The following is a 20,622-nucleotide window of genomic DNA, read 5'->3' as shown; positions in this document are numbered from 1 at the left end:
GTTGAGGCCGGGCATGGTGGCTCACACTTGTAAGCCCAACACTTTGGGAGGCCAAAGCGGGTGAATCATGAGGTCAGGAGTTCGAGACCAGCCTGACCAATATGGTGAAACCCCCATCTCTACTAAAAATACAAAAATAAGCCAGGTATGGTGGCACACACCTGTAGTCCCAGCTATTCAGGAGGCTGAGGCAGAAGAATCACTTGAACACGGGAGGCAGAGGTTGCAGTGAGCCAAGATTGTGCCACTGTACTCCAGCCTGGGCAACAGAGCAAGACTCTGTCTCAAAAAAAAAAAAAAGTTAGAGTTGAATTAAAAACAAGGTATTTATATATTAATATTACTATTCATTTGTATATACTTAGGTAGCATTAAAATTAAAAAAGCAATTTAGTTAGGTGCCACTTCATTGACAAGGCCTTTCTAGATAACGTCACTAGATATGACTGATTTAATTCTTTGAATACTCTGTAACTCTGAATACTATGCAACTACATACTTTGAATACTATGTAACTCTCTTAAAGTCCAAATTGAACTCTGCCTGATACCACTTTACATTCTACTGTAACTTCAAGATGTATCTCAGCTGATCATTATAACTCTACAATACCTAAGAGAACTTTGTACACTTGAGCATAATAAATAGCACATGCTTTCCTGAAGTTTGGCTGCAGAGTGCACCCTGAAAAAGCCATAAATACACAAAGCCTGACTGACATAATCTCAGTACTACATAAAGCTGCAAGGCCTGGATTCTAATAGTAGCTTTACCTGCCAATGATTCAGTGGGTAATCCTGCCCCTCCATCTGAGTCTCCTTCTGCTAACAGGGAAGAAAGACATTGGTACATCAGGCAAAAGAAGATGTTATAAAGGGCATAGGCCAGTTAAGCCAATTATGCCTTTCAACCCTCCTAGTTAAGGCTAAAGGTATTCTAATTTAAGAGACGTTATTCTAATGACTACTTTAAAACCCCAAATAAGAGACCTTTTAGAAACGCAAAGACCTTTCTTAGGGAACCCTTTCTCATCCTTTACCCAAGGTAAACCAGCCCCTAAAACATGTCATGATTACGACTTTCTCCCTTGACAATGTCATTTCTACTCCAAAATTGAATTTGCTCTCCAATACTGACATCCTCTAAGCATTTTTAGATTCCAGCTGCTCAGTGACTAACCACCAAGTTCTGTATATTTCACCCTTAAATATCTGTGGAATCCACCCTTTTTATTACCATCCTTACTAATATAGACCAGTGGTTCTCAAAGTGTGGTCCCACTACCAGCAGCCTTAGCATCACCTGGGAACCTGTTAAAAATGCAAATGTTTAGGCCTCATCCTAGCTGCACTTTAACACGCCTTCAAAGTGATTCTCAAGTCTGAGTTAGTTCTTACCTAATCTGCCTGAAACAGTCTTTTAACTGGTCTCCACTCCCAGACTACTTCCCCTATTTAATATACCCCTTTCTACATATCCCTTGCATCTACAGATTTCATTAGTATTTTTCCATTCACTGGAGTAGTAATTTTTCAAATATTGTGAAATAATCCAGTGGGTCAAGACCAGTTGTTTAGCTGGGTGCGGTGGCTCATGCCTGTAATCCCAGCACTTTGGGAGGCCGAGGTGGACGGATGACGAGGTCAGGAGATCGAGACCATCCTAGCTAACATGGTGAAACCCTGTCTCTACTAAAAATACAAAAAATTAGCTGGATGTGGTGGCGGGCGCCTGTAGTCCCACCTACTCGGGAGGCTGAGGCAGAAGAATGGCGTGAACCCGGGAGGCGGAGCTTGCAGTGAGCTGAGATTGCGCCACTGCATTCCAGTCTAGGCGACACAGAGAGGCTCTGTCTCAAACAAAATAAAACAAAAAACAGTTTTTATTTTTTAAAAAGTGACATTAAAAGAAAACAAAATATCAAAATTCATCACATATAGAAAAGTATTGTTGTGTTAAACTTTTGCTTCAAATACACACACACTTATTTGATGAATAGGAAATGTATGTCGTTCCTGCTATAGGTTATAATTTAAAAGGTTTGAAAAACACTTGCCTACAGCAGTGGTTCTCAAATTTTACTGTGCACAGGCTCACCAGGGGATCTCATAATGCAGAGTTTGATTCTGTAGGTCTGGGAAGGGCCCTGAGATTCTGCATTTCTAACAAGCTCCCAGGTGATGGCCAGACTGCTGGTCCTTGAACCTCACTTTTAGTACCAGGAGCTACTCGGCTGAGTAATCCCAGAATTAACTTGCTACTTCAGCTTCCTTAACTCATGACATAATAAGGTTTATTGAACCTAAGATATGGCAGATTTGCAATGTGCTAGAAAATTTTGCTGACTCTGAAGTTTCAGAGAATGCGCATGGTGTTGTTCTAGTTAACTGATAAGGAAACATACTTTTTTTACTTTAACTCTGGTTGTTAGCATGTTAAAATGTGTTTCCTATTTCCTGCCTTATGAAATCAGCTGATTTAAAATTAGTTTTCTTTGATAAAGAATTTTGAATTGCCTCAGGATAATCTAAAACAAGATCTCTGACTTGTAGAGACATAGAGAAAGAATGGGCTCAATTTAATAAGCAATAGATGTGAGAATATACTCTGGATATTGTAATTTTTTACTAAGATCCTGCAATGAACCACATTTTTTCGTCTCTTTTTTCATCAATTTTTGAAGAAACCATAAAAATAGATTATTTAGATCCAATCCAAAAAAGTCAGTGTGTTATAATGGAGGAGTTAATTCACGGAACTAACTTATTAGATGCTTACTCAGGGCCAGGTATAGGACTAGATGCTGGAGATAAAGAGATGATAAGGCAAAGACCCTTCCCTGGAGGTATTTTATTTAAAGAATGCTGCTGTATATTTCAACATCTCTGCAGCTGATTGGATGGGGGTTTCTGCTGGGTCTTTCTCACTGATTTCTAAGGTAAGGGCAGAGACCAGTGTTTCATTTTCTTTGTAACTTTCCATAGCACTTGGCACAGTGCTCTGAAGGCCATTAAGTACAATAGTTGATAAATGTTGATGACTAACCAACTCTTTCATTCACCAAATTAAAAACTGTACTCACACAGAATACGAAATGAAGCTGGCTAATGGCTCAATCTGTGCCATTTTGTTATATAAGGGGTTTGTTCCATGTTAAAATGGAACATTCGACTGTGTAGTATGACCAGCTACGTCACCCTTAGCTTAATAAAAATGTCATGTTCACTGAGGAATGACTATTCTTCACCTGCCTTCATTTAGGCAGACACACAAGGAATGAGAAACTTAAAGTTTACTTTTCTAAAAATAAAAATAAAATTATCCCAGGTTCCATAATGGTTTATTATTGCAACCTATTCTAATAATAAACCATTCTCACCAGCATACACACACAAAATGAACCATGGGCGAGGAATTTCCAGCCTTTGTAATAGCCATTTTTATTTCATGGTTGTCAGATGCAACATGGCCTTAAAAATCATTTACTGTCATTATTTAAGAAAATTTATTTTTCTTTCTTAAGTTTAAATCATCTACAGTGATCATAAAAAATGAAATTTCACTTTTGATGAGAAAGAGGAAACTACTTTTTTTTTTTTTTTTTTTTTTGAGACGGAGTCTTGCTCCGTTGCCCAGGCTGGAGTGCAGTGGCGCGATCTCGGCTCACTGCAAGCTCTGCCTCCGAGGTTCACGCCATGAAACTACATGATAAACCATGCAGTTATTTAATTTTAGAACTTGAAAGCAAGATAATATGTGGGAATTACTTGGGGAGAATGAAAAGGTTAAATTAATAGCTAATAATAACTCCAGGAAATTTACATGTCACATAATGTTACTTAAATCAGCTATCTAAAATAGATATGTGCTAAGGAAGAGATACATTTTTAGTTTATCTAGCAAACATTACTAGGGGAAAAATGGGGCATATTTTACAACATGGAGAAATAACCTATGCATGGAGAATAGGAAAATACATAAAAACTAAATGGGAATTTAGACTAATACATAATTTAGCATCATTTTTATAGAGACTTCAAAGCCAATAATAAATGAATACTTAAGTACATTTCATAGTTATGGCCTAGAAGTTCACTTAAGGACAGAGAGGGAATAGGATGTCACAGGTAAGTGATGGAACAGGCTGTTTCATAGTATTTCTTAAGGAATGGGATCTAGAAAGAAGAATTTTGAAGCAAACTCTTGTAATTCTCACATGTCATGGGAGGGACCTGGTGGGAGGTGACTGGATCATGGGGGCCACTTCCCTCATGTTCTGGTGATAGTGAGTGAGTTCTCATTAGATCTGGTTGTTTGATAAGCGTCTGGCACTTCCCCCTACTCTCTCCTGCCACCTTGTGAAGAAGGTACTTGCTTCTCCTTCGCCTTAAAACCATGATTTTAAGTTTCCTGGGGCCTCCCCAGCCAAGTGGAACTGTGAGTCAGTTAAACCTCTTTTCTTTATAAATTACCCATTCTCACGTAGTATCTTTATAGCAGTGTGAAAACAGATTGATATACCCCCTGATATGTCTTCTATCTCTGCCTCTCCTTCCCCTGGCTTTTCCCCTCTCTTCTTTTGCATGCCTCTTCCTTAAATGGCCAGAACATAAACATATCATTCCTCGTAACATATCTTTGTAATATTTAATATCTTTTTACATCTTTATATTTCTTATATTTTGGTAAAGTAAAATCCTCTTTGCTATAAATTTAGACATCTACTTTTCTCTTCATTGACATTTATCTCCCATCATTTATCAGCAGCCCCAGCCCTTTTTTAAAACTGGAGAGGCCTTTCAATAATTTCTCTGTGAGGAAATGGTCCACATAAGGTTCTCAACTTGTATCTAATAATTTGTTTTCCACTGAGGTTTATTTCCTTATTTCTGATTCTACCCTTTATAGAAAGATGAATTTCAGTTTTTATCTTTATATTATTTTATTTTATTTTATTTTGAGATAGAGTCTTACTCTGTCACCCAGGCTGGAGTGCACTGGCATGATCTCAGCTCACTGCAACCTCCGCCTCCCAGGTTCAAGCGATTCCTGTGCCTCAGCCTCCTGAGTAGCTGGGGGACTACAGGCGCGTGCACCAAGGCGCATGCCACCATGCCCAGCTAATTTTTTGTATTTTTTTTTTTTTAGTAGAGACAGAGTTTTGCCATGTTGGCCAGGCAGGTCTCGAACTCCTGGCCTCAAGTGATCCACCCTCGTCGGCCTCCCAAAGTGCTGGGATTACAGGCATGAGCCACTGTACCTGGGCTAATTTTAGTTTTTATATAAAACCATACATGCAATCTACTATTAATTCACCATGTAACTTTGTCTTTAGGATAACTAATCCTAGCTCCTCATTTACCTTTTAGGAGCCGGTATAACAGTATAACATAGTGGTTAAAAAAAAGGCTACAAATTCAGACAAACCAGTTTGAGTCCCTTGCTGCTCACTAGTTGTGTGACCTTGGGCAAATGGCTTGGGCACAATAATCATGCCCACCTCATAGGGTTACTATAATATTAAACAAAATAAATTTCAAGTTCTTAGCATGTTACCTGACATTTAGTGCTCAAATACTTCTCACCATTCTCATTTTGCAATAATCTACCTTTAACCAAAGCTTTTAAAATAATACAGCTCTCTTCTTTCTCTTCTTAACTCCTATACTATTCTTTATCCACAGAGCCCAGGTTCCAGTGTTCTGAGGATAATGTAATTTATGTGTCAAAATATTAAGCTGCATAGATTCTAACTACATGCTACACCCTTATTTTAACAACCCACTCTCAGCGTTTCCTTACAGTACCACTGCCAAGTTGATTCATATGGATGAATGTCTTTCCCTGGGAGCTAAAGGAAATAATCTGCTTCTAAACTTTTCACTATCCTTTTGAGAAGACAGGTATATTATCACTGTCTCCATCTCACTGATTAATAAACAGGGTCTAGGGGAAGTTTAATGGACTGAAGAGAGGCAAAATAGTCAATGAGAAGGACTGAAATACTGCGGTGCTTGATACTATATTTATGTTATGGATCAGCGAGGACACATGCTTAGACATTCTTGAGCTAATTTAGGTGGCTCTAATAGCTGCTTGTTCTGATTTTCTTTCTTTTTGGGGGACTAAGTGGAGTCACAGTCTTCCTGAAGAGGCATTCAGAACCATACTGCTGAGCCTGATCACTCAAATACTCAGATGCCAAATGAAGAAAAAATGGCTGTTCTCTCTCTCTTTTCCTTTGTATCTCTGCCTTCAGGTTCTGCTACCAAATGGGCTTCATGGCAGAGAGGTGTTCAATAAGCTGGCAACTAAGAAGAGCAAGAGATTTCACACATATGACCTTTAATCACTAATCACCTGAACTGCATGAGAAGTAATGTGAAAGGGAAAATTCAAATGAAACTATATAGCAAAAAATTTTTAAGGGATGAAGCTAACTCATTATGGAGGTACGTTCAAAATCATGTCTCTGAGACCAATACTTAATTCTGCCAATCAAGACTTCTCCTGTCTGTACTTCATTCATTTATTTCAATCTTTTCCCAACGTGGCCATCCTGCCCTATTCAGTTCTAAAAGAAAACAGGGAATAGTTTTCTCTTCTTCAGACCATGGGCTTATGGCCCATCTGGAGAGGATAGGGCTTCTCCTATGAGAAGCCCTATCCTATTTCAATTTCCTTTTATTTAAGTCTAGCCCTTTGAAGCCAGCTCTCCCAAGAATATTCTAGATAATATCTCACCCCCTCAGCATCCATTGTTTATACCAATCATCTGTACTGTTTCCATACAAGTAATAAGTTGGCCATTTTTCACTAGCCCTGAAGATTAATAAAAAAAGAAATTCTACAGAATAATTATCTCCAACTATACTCCCTTATCCCCCAGCAACTGATAGTATCATAGGATTACTGTGGCCCATGGTAAGGTAGAGAAATGAACAATAGGGCCAGAGTTATATTTTGCATTTTAATAGTTTTGACTGTATGCTTGTTCTAATTTATCTTAAGACCTGAGGTCTGTGGGCCTATATTTATCAGTCGACCTTTTTAGGTTTGCCTGAATTTCTTAACTTGTTCATTTCTTAAACATTATTAAGCACTGTGCTATGATTCAAAAGGTTAAAAAAAGATCTTAGGCCGGGCCCGGTGGCTCACGCCTGTAATCCCAGCACTTTGGGAGGCTGAGGCGGGCGAATCATGAGATCAGGAGTTCGAGACCAGCCTAGCCAACATGGTGAAACCCTGTCTATACTAAAAATACAAAAAATTAGCTGGGCGTAGTGGCAGGGGCCTGTAGTCCCAGCTACTCAGGAGGCTGAGGCAGGAGAATCGCTTGAACTCGGGAGGCAGAGGTTGCGGTGAGCCAAGATTACGACCTTGTACTCCAGCCTGGGTGACAGAGCAAGACTCTATTTCAAAAAAAAAAGGGATCTTGTCACTGCCCTTGAGGAAATATTCTGGAAAATAATAAGATTAATAATTACCATGTAGTATGTCTTCGTACAGACATTAGCAGGATGAAACGGGAACACAGTGGACAGATACCCAAATCAACTGCATTCCAAATTTTCATGTTAATAATGGGTGAAAAAGGGTTCTGAGTCTGAAAAGGACACTTAATTCCAACCTTCCTTCTGTTTTTTGAAGTTAAATCCAATTATAAGGGCTGACATTTCCCCAAAGGAAGATACACATTAGTGTTTTAATCAACAAAAGGAGGTGATAAAGTAATGGATGAAAGACAAAATTTGTGGATTTTAAATCTATTTTCCCCATATGAGTCCCTCGCTGCTTCCTGCCTTGTGCTTTTTAAACAAGTAACTTCACATTCTGGGCTTCACATTCTCATCTATCAGGTGAGCATAATATTGCCCTCCATGCTCAATGATAGGGTTGGAAAGAGTGACTGATCAAAGTTGTCCCCATTCAACCTACAACCTGTATATTTCCAGATCCAAATCTTCTCAAGGAAAAGGGATAGGGGTAGGACCTAGGGCTTAGGGAGCAAAGGACAGTGAAGGAGGCCGAAGCCCATTCTCACCGAAAGGATCTTATCACCCTCCTGGAGCCGCCCATCCAGGGCTGCAGCCCCATTCTCTTTGATGCGGCTGACGTAGATGCCACTGTCGTTGGAGACATACTGCTGATCTGTCCCACCGACGATGTTGAAGCCCAGCCCTGAGAAAATCATGGAGGAGTAAAAAGATGGGGGTGAAGAAGAAAGAGAGAGATTAGAGAAGATGGGGAGAAAGGGAGGGAAAGCCTACTGGGGAGGAAAGGCTGATGGAGAGGAGACGCTGGCGAGTCAGCCTGTGATGGAGCTGGTGAATGGTCATGAACAAGGTCAGCAATATCAAGAATATTGAGTTGCTCACTCAAATGAGGCACAACTGAAAATATAAACACAGTGATCCAGCTGTTTTGTTGAATATATAAAGAAAGATCTATATAGAACTTAAAGAATAATGGTGATTACTCTAAGTTCATTCTTTCTTTTTTTGTTTGAGAGTCTTGCTAGTGGGCATAGTGGTGGGCGCCTGTAATCCCAGCTACTCAGGAGTTCATAGCTCAGTTGCCCAGGCTGGTTATGAACTCCTGGCCTCAAGCAATCACTATTGCCTTGGCCTCCCAAAGTTCCAAGATTACAGGTGTGAGCCACCATGCCCAGCCTAGATGTAAGTTCTTCTACTCACATTTAATTTTGATCCTGTTGATGGTATTCAAAGGACCCAATTCCTGACATTCCTGATATTACTACAGCAGGGTTAGTTGTGTTCATCAGAAGAAGCTATACATTTTTACCAATTATCAAATGAACTGTTCCTAATTTAGTGTGACAGATTTCTAACCATACCTTCCCTTCCACACTTTCCTTCTCCCAAGCTTCTGGAGAATTTATGTATGATAGTGCTTTGGAAAAATCTCTTGAGAGTTTCATTTTTTTTTCTATTTTGGTTGGTGGAGGCAGTGGTGTAGGTATTGGCGGAGAAACCTCAGAACCAGAAAGGTAACTGCTATTTCATGGTAGGACTAAATCACCAAATTTACTCTCCTTTCTTTTGCTACTTCAAGTACAACCATATATAGGTTGAGTATCCCTTATCCAAAATGCTTAGGACCAAATGTGTTTTGAATTTTGAATTTGGGGGATTTTGGAATATCTGAATTAAACTTACCAGTTGAATATCCCTAATCCAAAAATCTGAAATCTGCAATGCTTCAATGAGCATTTCCTTTGAACGTCATGTTGGCCCTTAAAAAGTTTTGGAGTTGGAAGCATTTCAAATTTCAGATTTTTGGATTTGGGCTACTCAATCTATACTTGGGCATAGTAATTGACAAGTTTTATTCACTGTAGAAAAAACTGACTACTCGTTGATTAGCAACTCCCCAATTCCTCTTCCCTAAGTCCTTGGAAACCACCATTCTAATATTTGTTTTTATGAGTTTGACTATTTTAAATGCATATAATTTTAGTTATGCAAGATGAATTAAGTTCTAGAGATCTGCTGTACAACATTGTGCCTATAGATAATACTATATTGTACACTGAAAAATCTGTTCGGAGTAGATCTCACATTAAGTGTTCCTACCACAGTAAAACAAAATATTAAAAGAAAGAAAAAAGAGAAGGAAAGAAAACTGAGTATCAAAGTGCTATTTCCATGGACCAATGACTAAGTGCTGGAAAGGATTTCACTGTACAGAAACCATTGTTATGAAGGGATTTTACCTATGCATAAAAAAAAAAAAAAGGAAAAAGGAACTTCTCTAGGGCTTTCTTAATGTCAGCTACTGGTAGAAGTCAGGGCCACAGTGTAAGACAAAGGAGATAGTTTGGAAACGAACCAAAAATCTGGTAGTGCAATTGGAAGGAATAACCATAATCACCAGCCTACACTATTCTCAACAGAAAAGACACTTAAAGAGACATATGCAGGGGGCCGGGCGTGGTGGCTCACGCCTGTAATCCCAGCACTTTGGGAGGCCAAGGCAGGCGGATCACAAGGTCAGGAGATCGAGACCATCCTGGCTAACACAGTGAAACGCCGTCTCTACTAAAAATACAAAAAATCACCTGGGCATGGTGGCGGGCCAGGTGACGGGCACCTGTAGTCCCAGCTACTCGGGAGGCTGAGGCAGGAGAATGGCGTGAACCTGGGAGGTGGAGCTTGCAGTGAGCCGAGATTGCGCCACTGCACTCTAGCCTGGGCAACAGAGCAAGACTCTGTCTCAAAAAAAAAAAAAAAAAAAAAAAAAAAACAGACATATGTGGGCTTTCTGAAAGTTCTCCCCATTGGTGGGAGAAAAGCTTACACCTGAAGCTCACAGTATTAACATAAGCATTAGCAAATCAATTTGTAATTTAAAGAAAAACATGACCAAACAAAGACACAAGAGGAAACATTAAAGTTAAAAAGCATACCTTAGTCAGGCATGGTGGCTCACACCTATAATCCCAGCACTTTGGGAGGCCAAGGTGGGTGGATCACTTGAGCTGGGTGGATCACTTGAGCTCAGGAGTTCGAGACCAGCCTGGGCAATGTGGTGAAACCCCGTCTTTACCAAAAATACAAAAAATTAGACAGGCGTGGTGGTACATGACCAACCTCAGGAGGCTGAGGTAGGAGGATCACTTGACCCTGGGAGGCAGAGGTTTCAGTGAGCCAAGATTGTGTCACTGCACTCCAGCCAGGGTGACAGAGTGAGACCCCATCTCAAAAATAAAATAAAATAAATAAAAAGCATACCTTGTGCATAAAATCTCTGCAGCTAGAGAATATAAATAATTTATTCCCTAAAATAATATACATAATAGAAAGTGCTACTTCTGGAGTATGTGACCTGGCTGGGCAACATAGCAAGACCCTATTCTCTAAATAAATAAGAAGGTGCTACTTCTGGAAGATGCTATTTTAACTTCATTGAAGGGCTGGGTATTAAAAATAGTAGCTTAACTTACTAAATGATTTTCTTAGAGCACCCTCAATTTGTATCATAGAAGGTAGGAAGTATTGGAGACGGTACAGAAATTTAAGATAAGGTGGAAAAGTAGATGGAACAAGATTATCGAAGGTTTTGAAATGACTTCAAAACTGTGACAGCTTTGAACAAGGAGGCCAAGGCCAACCCGCCTCTCCCAAGCTGGAACAAACTATGTAGAGAAAATCTTTCGCAGAAATCCAACATCCTCATCAAAGACTACAGTTGCCTCTGGTGATCTTGGGAACAGGAAGCAAATGTTAAGCAGCTGAATGCAACATAGTAGTTAGCAAGAGAAAGAACTTTGCTACTGGTTATTCAAAGCTAACTGCAGAAAAAAAAGGAAGAGTAGAAGAAATTTTACCATAAACAAACAAGAGCCATCTACTACACACCCCATCGAAGTCATATTATACAGGTACATTTATAACCCGTTGCTACTTCTGTTGTAAATGAACCAAACTATTTAACCTGAGAACTCCTGCACTGACCTGAAGCCCTTTGTTCAGCCAGAGTATTTACAGAACTGGGTGTATCTATAAGCCAAAGCATTGCTGCAATAAAACAGTCACCACAGCATTGAGTAGTGGCATGACCAACTGAACCTGGGCTGTACGGATACCTACATAATCCCCAGTTCACTTGCTCAGTAAAAATTACTGATTGAATCTTATGTGTAAGATGTTGTGTTATTATCCGAGGAGGACATAAAGTTAAACTGCACACTCCCTGCTTTGATCACAAACTGGAATTTTTCCTTTTTCCTGTCCCTTTAAGATATTGCTGAAGCAAATCATCATTTACTATGTGTTAGGCATTATGTTATACTCTGAGGAAGACATAAAGCTAACCTGGACAGTTCCTATTTTAACCACAAACCAAAATTTATCCTTTACCCTGTCCCTTTTAGATATTGTAGAATATCTGCATATTCTACAAATTCTGCCCTCTCTACCTCAGTGGTTAAGTGTTAGGGGCCAATAACATAAAATATGAAAAAAAAAACTTCATAAACTACATAGTAGTTGCTCTATTGGGATAAGGTGCTAGGAGTAGTTGTCAATAAATTAATGGCTGCTAAAGCTCCAAACTAGATAGTTTGACAGAGAAAGGATGAATAAATATACATTAGAAATGCAAAATCTCCTAAAAAATGGGAAGACAGTTTTAAAATTCCACCCATCTATAAACAGGAACTCAAACTAATTAAGCATGTCTATGGCATGTGACCTAGAAATCCCCCTTAAGAGTAGATTCTAGCAAGTATGATATCTAAACTCTGCGGCAATCATCCAGCATATGGACCAACCAATTGAAACAGATGCCAGTTGGAAACCACCAGAAAGGGAAAGGCTATTCAATACGTATCTTGCTAATTATTGGCTATGGCCCAGAAAAGTCTTGCATAAGTAGGGTGACCACATATCCCAAAAGGAATTGCCACAAAAGCCAAAATTGACAAATGGGATCAATTAAATTAAAGAGCTTTTCTTCAGCAAAAGAAACTATCATCAGAGTGAACAGGTAACCTATAAAATGGGAGAAAATTTTTGCAATCTATCCATCTGACAAAGGGCTAATATCCAGAATCTACAAGGAACTTAAACAAATTTACAAGGAAAAAACAAACAACCCCATCAAAAAGTGGGCAAAGGATATAAACAGACACTTCTCAAAAGAAGACATTTATGCGGCCAACAACATATAAAGAAAAGCTCATCATCACTGGTCATTAGTGAAATGCAAATCAAAAGAGATGCCATCTCATGCCAATTGGAATGGCGATCATTAAAAAGTCTGCAAACAACAGATGCTGGCGAGGATGTGGAGAAATGGGAACACTTTTACACTGTTGGTGGGACTGTAAATTAGTTCAACCATGATTGAAAGACAGTGTGGAGATTCCTCCAGGATCTAGAAGCAGAAATACCATTTGACCCAGCAATCCCATTACTGGGTATATACCCAAAGGATTACAAATCATTCTACTATAAACACACAGGCACACGTATGTTTACTGCATCACTGTTTACAATAGCAAAGACTTGGAACCAACCCAAATGCCTATCAATGACAGACTGGATAAAGAAAATTGGCACATATACATCACGGAATACTATGCAGCCATAAAAAAGAATGAGTTCATGTCCTTTGCAGGGATATGGATGAAGCTGGAAACCATCATCCTCAGCAAACTAACACAGAAACAGAAAACCAAACACTGCATGTTCTCACTCATAAGTGGGAGCCGAACAATGAGAACACATGGACACAGGGAAGGGAACATCATACACCAGGGCCTGTCAGGGGGTGGGGGGTAAGGGGAAGGAGAGCATTAGGACAAATACCTAATGCATGCAGAGCTTAAAACCTAGATAACGGGTTGATAGTGCAGGAAACCACCATGGCACATGTATACCTATGTAACAAACCTGTACGTTCAGCACATGTATCCCAGAACTTAAAGTAAAATTAAAAAAAAAAAAAGATTTGAAACCAAACGAAAAAAAAAAGATCCTTAATAATATATTCTTAGTTTTTCATTAACTCACAGGAAAAGTCTGACCACCCATGAGACAGAAACCTATTACAGCTATTTACAAGGTAACCAGGCTTGTAAAAATATAAAAATGTAAAAAGAAACATGGAGTTTTAAAATGTAATGTTCATATTCATAACACAACACCTCCCTATAAATAAAAACATACACACAAATATTACCTATTTACAAAAATGCATGCACATTTAAAGAAATATAAAGACATGTTAGAGTGGGTACTTATGGGGAAAAAGATACAGGATAGGGTTTAGGTATGAAGGGTTAAAAAAAAACCTGAGAGGAACACACTGATGATAACAGTGTACTTTAGAGCTAAAGGGTATAATTAATTCAGCTCTTATCATTAAAGGTCCAAAAGGAGTTGAGGGGAGAGGGAGGAAGAAAAAAGACTGGGAATCAACTTTTTTTTTTTTTTTTTTTAGTGAATGAATGAAGAGCTTAATGAGCTCTGGTTATAATGTGCCAACAAATTTTAAAATATGGCAAGATTAAAATGGGTTGCTGGATGTCTATTTTGCAGTCTAAACGCAAAATAGTAAAGGTAGCATAAGAATGACACCACTATAGGATTAAGAGAGAAAGAAAGTGTGCCTAATAGAAGAACCTTGGAAAGTTAAACAAGAAATATCTTCTTTTGAACTCCTGATTATAGGTCTGGACCCTAAGCCTGTTTAAAAGAGCAATGGCAGAAGCAACAGCTAATGTTTACCAAGACCTTATTATGTGCCAAATAATATGCTATGTACTTTATATATATTATCTCATTTAATCTTCTTGACAAACACAAGTACTCATTTTTCAAAGAGTTTAAAAGGTGAGGCATGGACAGATTAAGCAACTTTACAAAAACGTCACACAGCTCTTTGCAAAGCCAAGACTTAAGTCAGGCTGTGTGATTCCAAAGCATGAATTTTTAACCATTTTGCTACAATACATCTTTGCAGAAAACATAAACTGCTTTAAGAAAAAGTCTTCTAAGCATTGCTGGCTACCTCAGGAGCTAACTGGTCTCCAGGCTGGCTCTGAACAAGCAATGCTGGGGTAATGGTTGTAGAACAGTCCCCAAGGGTAACATATTCTAGAGGAATAATTCACCATTACAGAGTTCTGTAACTGTTGTCAAGGTTCCTATTATTTACCTTCAGACCAGAAAAGGAAAAGCCCTTCATTTCATTCAGATTCTTATCTACAAAATCTAAAAGTTATAAAGTAAATGATCAATGTTAACCTGTTATTCTAGAAATAACAATTCTGGACATAATTAAAATGAAACAAAATAGTTCATTAACACCAAGGATTATAGCCACTTGTTGAGTTATGAAGACTAAAGTAACAAACACCCTATTTTCCCTTTTCTTTCCCAAGATCAATCCGACTAATATTCTCCCAGACATCAATCAAACTCCATTGGATACACAACCCCCCTGTCTGTCTTTATCTATATCATGGTAAAATAAACAACATAAAATTTAACATTTTACCCATTTTTAAATGCATAATTCAGTGGCATTAAGTACCTTCACAATGTCGTACAATCATCACCACCACCTATATCTGGAACTTTTTCTTCAAATAAAAACTCTATACCCACTAAAAAATAGCTCCTTATTCTCCCCTCCCCCAACCCCTGACAACATCTGTTATACTATCTATATTAATTTGTGTATTCTAGGTATCCCATATAAGTAGAATCACACAATATTTGTTATTCTGTGTCTTGTTTATATTGCCTAGCATAATGTCTTCAAGGTTCATTCACATTGTAGCACATTTCAGAATTTCATTCTTTTTTTAAGGCTGAATTATAATCTTTTGTATGTACATACCACATTTTATTTACCTATTCATCTGTCAGAGGATATTTGCGTTGTTTCCACATTTTGGCTGCTATGAACATTGGCGTACAAATACTGTTTTGAGTTCCTTCCTGCAATTCTTTTTATTTTTTGAGATGGAGTCTTGCTCTGTCACCCAGGCTGAAGTGCAGTGGTGCGATCTCCGCTCACTACAAGCTCCGCCTCCCAGGTTCACTCATTGACCTGCCTCAGCCTCCCGAGTAGCTGGGATTACAAGCGCCTGCCATTACTCCCGGCTAATTTTTGGTATTTTTAGTAGAGATGGGGTTTCACCGTGTTAGCCAGGATGGTCTCAATCTCTTGACCTCATGATCCGCCCGCCTTAGCCTCCCAAAGTGCTGGGATTACAGGCATGAGCCACCGCGCCCGGCCCCTTCCTGCAATTCTTTTGGGTATATACCTAGGAGTGGAATTGCAGAATCACATGGTAATTATATATTTAATAATTTGAGGAGGTGACAAACTGTTTTCCACAGTGGCTGCACCATTTTACATCCTCACAAGCAATGCACAGCTACCCCAATGATATGTGTGTATGTATGTATGCGTGTGTGTGTGTGTGTATATATATATATATATATATATATAAAATAGTCATCCTAATGGGTGTGAAGTGGTAACCAATTGTGGTTTTGATTTGCATTTCCCTAATAGCTAGTGATGTTAAATATTTTTTTCATGTGCTTATTGGCCATTGGCCATTTGGATTACCTTCTTTGGAGAAATGTCTACTCAGGTCCTTTGCTCATTTTCGAATTGGGTTGTTTTCTGTCACTAAGCTGTAAAAGTTCTTTATATATGCTGGATATTAACTTCTTAGCAAATATATAATTGGCAAATACTATCTCCCATTCTGTGGGCTATCTTTAACTCTCCTCATAGTGTCCTTTGAAACACAAAATTTTTTACTTTTAATGAAGCCCGGTTTATTTTTTGTTTTGTTGCCTGTGCTTTTGGTATCACATCCAAGAAATCATAGCCAAATCGAAGGTATTGAAGCTTTTTCCATTCTTCTAAGAGTTTTATGGTTTTAGCTCTTACATTTAGGTAGTTAATAAATTTCTAGTTAATTTTTGTACATAATGTTAAGGCAAAAATCCAACTTTCACATACTTCTGCATATGAATATACAGTTTTCCAAACACCATATGTTAAAAATGTGTACTCTGCTGTTATTTGATGATGTGTTCTATATATATATATGCCTGTTAGGTCTAATTTGTTTATAGTGTTGTTCAAATCTTCTCTTTCCTTATTGATTTTCTGTTGGTTGTCCTATCCATTACTGAAAATGAGGATACTGAGGTCTAACTATTATTATAAAATGGTCTACTTCTCCAGATCAATTTTTCAACATTTGCTTGATACATTTTGGCACTCTGTTGCTTTGTTACGGGAACTTTGGGGTGTCGCTTTTCTGGCAGGAGACCTCTGTGTGGCTGCTGCAGCAGGGTGGGCAGCTCCAGGTGCCGGCTCTCTGCAAGGCTACAGCTGGACCAGGCGTAGCGTGAACAGCTTCTACAGCTGGCACTGGGGAACACGATGGCATCTGGAAGCTTAGAGATGCCAGGAACCGTAGGGTCCCAAGGAGAAAGTCACAGCCCTGGCTCAGGGAGCTCCCAGGTCTCAGATCCATGAAGGGTTGCAGCTCTTCTCTCTTTCTCTTCACCCGCAATGTAGCAAGCAAGGGGCATGTCTCAGCCCTGACTGTGTTACAGCTCTTTTAGCCTCGCCATTCGATGGATCCTGAGTTCTTGTCCAGCAACCAGGAAGAATGAGATACACAGACAAGTGGAGTGTCAGCAAGACAAAGGGGAGCTTTACTGAGTGACAGAATAGCTCAGAGGGGACCTGCAGGGGGGCAGCTCCTTTCAGCATCCAGGGTGTCCTGATGAGTGTTCGGCTCCTAGCAGAGAGAGTAGCTCTTCTCTGCTAGGGAGGTCATCCCAGTGAGTGGTCAACTCTCAGCAGAGAGGGTAGCTCCTCTCTGTAGGCAGGTCATCTCAACAAGTACTCAGTTCTCAGCAGAGAGGGTAGCTCCTCTCTGGAGCTGGTCATCCCATCTTCTCTGCTGTGGCTGAACCTGGGACATTTATGGGCCTCAGAGCAGAAGTGTGTGCCAACTGGTCCACAGGCAGCCATGGACAGCCCAGAAAAGGCACAAGTACCCATTCCAGTCTGTGGGACTGGCAGCCCAGCCCCCAGCCTTCAGGCCCACCTTGGCCTGAAAGTGGGGCCTCACCAGGGACCAATCCCCTTCCACCCAGGAGACTGTCTGCCTCCTGCCACCATCCATGGCAACCAGGCTGCTTGTGCCAAGGGGCACCTGCAGGCCAGTGCTGAGCTGCCCTCAGCACCTCCAGGATTCCCCTCATGCTTGTTGGCGCCCAAAGTCCAGAGGGGGCCGAGGCAGCAGGGGGCTGGCGTGTCAGCACTGCCCTAAGTGTGTGCACACTGGGCCGGGCTTTGACAGCACTCAGGTTGGCCCAAACGCTGCACTGAGATCGGAGCAGTCACTGGGAGCAGGGAGAGGCCAGGCAGCAGGAAAAGACACCCCTGAGCCTGTGGGCGCAGGGGGAACCTTCCTGGGCCCCTGAGGGTGAAGAGTGCAGAAATGCCTAGGTCTTTGCACCTGGGAAGGCAGAGCTCTCATCTGCTCCATGAAGTGTGCAGCCAGCACTAGCTGTGCCTCCTCACAGCCTGGGGTGGGGGCTGCAGGTCCTCGCTGGGCCGGGGCCAATATTCAGAACAGGACTGACATCACCACAAGCTCCTGCCGTCGCCCTGGCGCTGAGGGGTGGCCTGGGACTCCCTGTAGCTTGGCTCACAGCCCTGCCTGTAGGGGGCCTCCAGGAGTAGATAGTGGGCCCCAGGCCTGGCCATCACGAGTGTCAGGCTCGAAGTCACCCTGATGCAGGGCGGACCCCGGGGATGCGGCCCCGCGGAGGCTGCTCCCAAGGTGTAAGAACCCACTGCAGTGCCTTTGGTGGGTGGGTTTGGTGGGTGCTCCGCTGGCCAGGTCCCCAAAGCAGGCACTGCTCCCACTTCCCACCCTGGGGCCCCAAAGTGCAGCCCCAGCTCTGCACCCCTGGCCCAGCCCCCATGCTCTGTGTAGAAGCATGGCACTGCCCCAGGCCCACCATGGCCTCAGGGTCTCTCTCTGCTCAACGGCACTGCTCACCTGCTGGCGCACATCTCGGCCTGGCCCCATAGCGCAGTCCCCAGGGCAGCAGGCTCCAGTGGGGTTCCTGCTTGTCCCTGGTTCCCGCTGGCTCCATGGAGCAAGGCACTGCCCCGGGCCCAGCCCTGCCTCCTCCCCACGCTCTCCCTGTAGTGGCAGCAGGCAAGAGTGGCAATGCAGGGCCAGGGTCTGGATCAACAGAGGCTCTGGACCTGGGGATGGGTCCCACCTGGCCATATGAGGGTGGGGGACACACAGTTGGCTGCCTCAGGGACACAAGGCATAGGGGACCCACCACTGCCATTGCTGCTCCCGCAGCCGCTCCTGCTGCCACCACCCACGCCTCCCCGCTGCAGCCAGTGTGATGGCACTGCCATCAATTCCCCCTCTGAAGAGGAACATCTAACTGCTGTTAAGATAGGGACGATGACTGCTCTTAACTGCTTCATGCTGACAGAGGGTGTTGTTTTGTGGAAAACAGGAGATGTTCTCTCAGGATCCTATCTAAGGGTCAGCTTCATGCTGATGGTTGTTGTTTTGGGGAAAACAGCAGGTTTTCTCTCAGGGTCCTATCTAAGGGTCCCCAGTAAAAGGGAGCCATCATCCGAGGCTCCATTTCCATGACCATTTGGAGTTTGACAGCCCACCCCTTTTATTTCTTTTGAGCTGCAGTCAGAGATCACTGGTTGGTTCACCCCTACAATTGTCAAAAGCTGCAAAAAAGAGAAAAGTTTCCTTGACTCTGAAATACAAAACAAATGATCAGCAATGTTCCAAGCAAAAAGTCAAAAAGGATTATTTCAGTCTTCCATTAGTTCAGATCACTCAGTCAACTCCTGTTCACAATCTCCAAGGTTATCAGAAACCGGTACTCAAGGACTATAATCCATCTTTTGAAGAGGATCAAAACAAGACAACAATTGTCTGTGAATGCCAAAACATCCTAGGGTCATTTCATTCAAAAACACAAATGACTAAGAAATTTGGTCATCTCTGTGGATTACAATAACCCAATACGATAACCCTAATTATGATTGACAGCATATACTCAGACATTTGGATTTTTGAAGTCCCATACAATTTTGGAACATACACCAGTATTATTCACCCAAATATAACCTGAAGAAGACTAAACCCTATCTTTATCTTGACAATCCCTTTACAAATTTTTGTTAAAGAGTAGAACAGTGCCTTTAGAAACCCTTGTGGTTTTATTCCAAAGTTTACTTTATAAAAAAAAAAAAAACAAACAATACCCTTTTGAGTTTAGTATTCCCACACAGAATTTTAAGATTAACCTTTACAAATCTTCCACAACTTGTTTAAACCTTTAGCTTTATCTTATCTAATTTAAAACAATCGTTTAACCCCCTAAACTAGGCAAAAATGTATATTCCCATGCCTTCTTATACTTTTTTACTAAAGACACGTTTTACATTCTTTACACATCTTGCACGTAAATCTATTTTCAGTAGTTTCAATTACATGTTATAATGGTAACTGTTAGCAATTTTTAATTTTGATGAAAAATCTGTTAAGTTATTTTAATTATTTACTTAGATGCAGATAAGGTGTATTTCTAACATAGCTAGGGGTGTGGCATATGTTCCCCAGCCTTACCAAACTGTAAAGCAGGCAAGTTGAAGAATTTTCAAAAGCCAAAGAAGCAGTCTATGACTTTTGAAAAGTCCGTAAATTATGAAAAATTAAGCTTCAAAATTCAAGTGCTCTTTTTAGAAACACCAGCATGACTTATATATAACACTTATGGGACACCCTCTTATAAATATCTAGGAAAGTGGACCCACCTAACTTGGGATGGTCATAAGCAGAAACGGCCAAAACAGAGATCCTCTGAAATGTATAAAATAATTCATTTGCAAGCACAAGAGGGGGGAAAAAAAGCTGGTTTTAGAACCATACAAACTGAATGAGAGACCTACTTTATAATAGTCTTGGTTAAAATCTGATAATAAGAGATTTGAAAAGATTATTTTTTAGAGTTCTCTGGTCAGAAGTCAGCTTACTTAGGGCTGGGC

The 20,622-nt window shown here is 40.7% G+C and overlaps 1 protein-coding gene across 4 annotated transcripts in view; it reads right to left on the bottom strand.

The window, feature by feature from the left end:
* Positions 1-20,622, bottom strand: part of SYNJ2BP (synaptojanin 2 binding protein) — a 51,757-nt gene that overhangs the window by 14,196 nt on the left and 16,939 nt on the right. Inside the window, exons 2-4 of one of the 4 annotated variants that reach the window (XM_063644401.1) lie at positions 8,045-8,181; positions 1,748-1,849; positions 774-821 (exon numbers count right to left, since the gene is read on the bottom strand). In XM_063644401.1, the coding sequence (XP_063500471.1) occupies positions 774-821; positions 1,748-1,849; positions 8,045-8,181 (287 nt within the window). Of the gene's footprint in view, positions 1-773; positions 825-1,747; positions 1,850-8,044; positions 8,182-20,622 lie in introns of all 4 variants that reach the window. The other 3 variants (XM_055288976.2, XM_055288977.2, XM_055288978.2) reach the window with 3 other exon arrangements.

The sequence above is a fragment of the Symphalangus syndactylus genome, chromosome 8 (genome assembly GCF_028878055.3).
Source record: "Symphalangus syndactylus isolate Jambi chromosome 8, NHGRI_mSymSyn1-v2.1_pri, whole genome shotgun sequence".
In the NCBI taxonomy this organism is placed as follows: domain Eukaryota; kingdom Metazoa; phylum Chordata; class Mammalia; order Primates; family Hylobatidae; genus Symphalangus; species Symphalangus syndactylus.
This window is presented reverse-complemented; position numbering and strand designations above follow the sequence as displayed.